We start from the raw sequence: 2,069 nt of genomic DNA on the forward strand, positions 1-2,069 counted from the left end.
TTGCTGTATTCTCTACAGTACCTAGTTTAAGGCCTTGCATATGGTAGCTGATAAGTAAACAAAACTCGGGGCTCTTTCATGGTCAACTTTTTCACAGTTTCTGACATCAACCCCAACCCTAGTTTACAAAGGCAGTACAATGAAGAGAGACTATGAAGGAAAGTTAACATTTTTTAATGCTTTCTATCAGACAAGCACTGAATTGCTTTGTGTACATTAACTTATTCAAGTATTACGATGGCAAACTGAGGTAGGTATTATAGGTTCCATGTTACGTAGGGAGTAACTGTTAATGAAAGAGTTCAAACCTGGCCCAAGGTACTTTAAGTGGAAAATTATCTGAATCAGGGTTCAAACTCAGATCTTGTGACTCCAAAGTCTGTCTTTTCTACTCTATCACCAATGTCCTAGAACTTTAATTTTTTCTTATCTATCCATTAGTGAATTCTTATTTCTTCTAGAAATCAGCTTATTGTGAATGTTTCCTTTAAACCTGGAAAAACATATAGAAGCATTCAGAGGCTTAAAACAACTGTTTTTTTAGTGTAGGAAGGGCACCAACAGGCTCGGTACACACAAAAAGACAATGCAGTATTGAAGTGTTGACCTGAGAAAATTGACATTCATAGCACACGAAAATATTGATGATTTGAGTCTGAATATTTCCATGTTCATGTGACTTTCTGGAGACTAATTTGTATAACCTACACATTAGTACATTGGGTAAAGGCTAAACCTGAGGAAGAGCTTCCCAATAAAAAGAATCAAGGTTACTTGAAGTCCTTATTTCTTCTTTATTTTTTCAAGGACACCTAGAAAAAAGAATAGATCTGATTATAGAATTGAAGTTTTATCCAGGACGTTTTTATGACTATAACTTCCGTAAATTATTAACTTACTCATACAGTTTTTGGAAATGAGTATCTATTCAGGACCTTCCTCAGAGCTGTCTTCACTTCTTTATTTCTCAGTGTGTAGACAAGGGAGTTGAGTAGTGGGGTGATCACAGTATAGGTCACTGCTACCAGGCGGTCCTTGTCTGAGGAGTACAGGGATGTGGGCCTCAAGTAGATAAAGGAAGCACAGCCATAGTGGACAAAGACCACTGTCAGGTGGGAGGCACAGGTAGCAAAAGCCTTTCTCTGTCCCTCCACTGAGGAGATCTTGAGAATGGTGGAAACAATAAAGACGTAGGAGATGAAGATTAGCACAAAGGGGAACAGCAATACGAGAATGCTGAGGAAGAAGATGACCTTCTCCTTCAGGTTGGTGTCTGTACAGCCCAATTTGATGACAGGGGAAATGTCACAGAAAAAGTGGTTGATTCGATTGGAGGCACAGAAGGGCATACTGAACACCAGGACATTAACAACCACAGAGATCAGGAAACCACAGAAGCTTGAGGCTAGAACCAAGTGCATGCAGGTGGCTCTACTGACAATGAGTGTATAGTTGAGAGGGTTGCAGATGGCAACGTAACGATCATAGCCCATCACAGCAATGAGAAAACAGTTGGTGCAAGCCAAGCCCACAAAAAAATAGAGTTGGGCAGCACACCCAGAGAAAGAAATAGTTGGATTTGTAGAAAGCAGGTTGGTCAGCATTTTGGGTACAATGACCAAGGTGTAGCAGGTTTCGGAGCAGGAGAGGACAAAAAGGAAGAAGTACATGGGGGTGTGCAGAGCCTGGTCCAGGCGAATGATGGTCATGATGGTGGCATTGGCTGTCAAGGTGGTCAGGTAGACCAAAAGGAAGATAAAAAAGAGAAGGATCTGCAGATCCCCCAGGTTTGAAAAGCCTGTAAGGATGAACTCATTGATCATGCTTTGGTTCTGTCTCTTCATTGGTCAGTGAGAATCAGATTCAGACAACCTGAAATTGAGAGCAGAGAGTATTTGACAAAAATGAAATGACCCCAAAGGAACCCAATTTGTGTTTCTGTATAAAGCTGATAATACTAGCCAAAAAAAAATAAGTCACCAAAACTTAAGATTATCAGTTAGGGGGTGGGAGAAATCATGAGGTATGAGTAGCAGTAGCATAAATAATCTCCAAATTCAAAGGAATAG

The 2,069-nt window shown here is 40.3% G+C and overlaps 1 protein-coding gene across 1 annotated transcript; it reads right to left on the reverse strand.

Annotated features, from left to right (window-relative positions):
• Nucleotides 1-899: 899 nt before the first annotated feature.
• Nucleotides 900-1,844, reverse strand: LOC126073809 (olfactory receptor 10T2-like). The gene has a single exon (XM_049880904.1). The coding sequence runs from the start codon at nucleotides 1,842-1,844 to the stop codon at nucleotides 900-902; it is 945 nt and encodes a 314-aa protein (XP_049736861.1).
• Nucleotides 1,845-2,069: the final 225 nt, after the last annotated feature.

The sequence above is a fragment of the Elephas maximus genome, chromosome 3, assembly GCF_024166365.1.
Source record: "Elephas maximus indicus isolate mEleMax1 chromosome 3, mEleMax1 primary haplotype, whole genome shotgun sequence".
Classification (NCBI taxonomy): Eukaryota; Metazoa; Chordata; class Mammalia; order Proboscidea; family Elephantidae; genus Elephas; species Elephas maximus.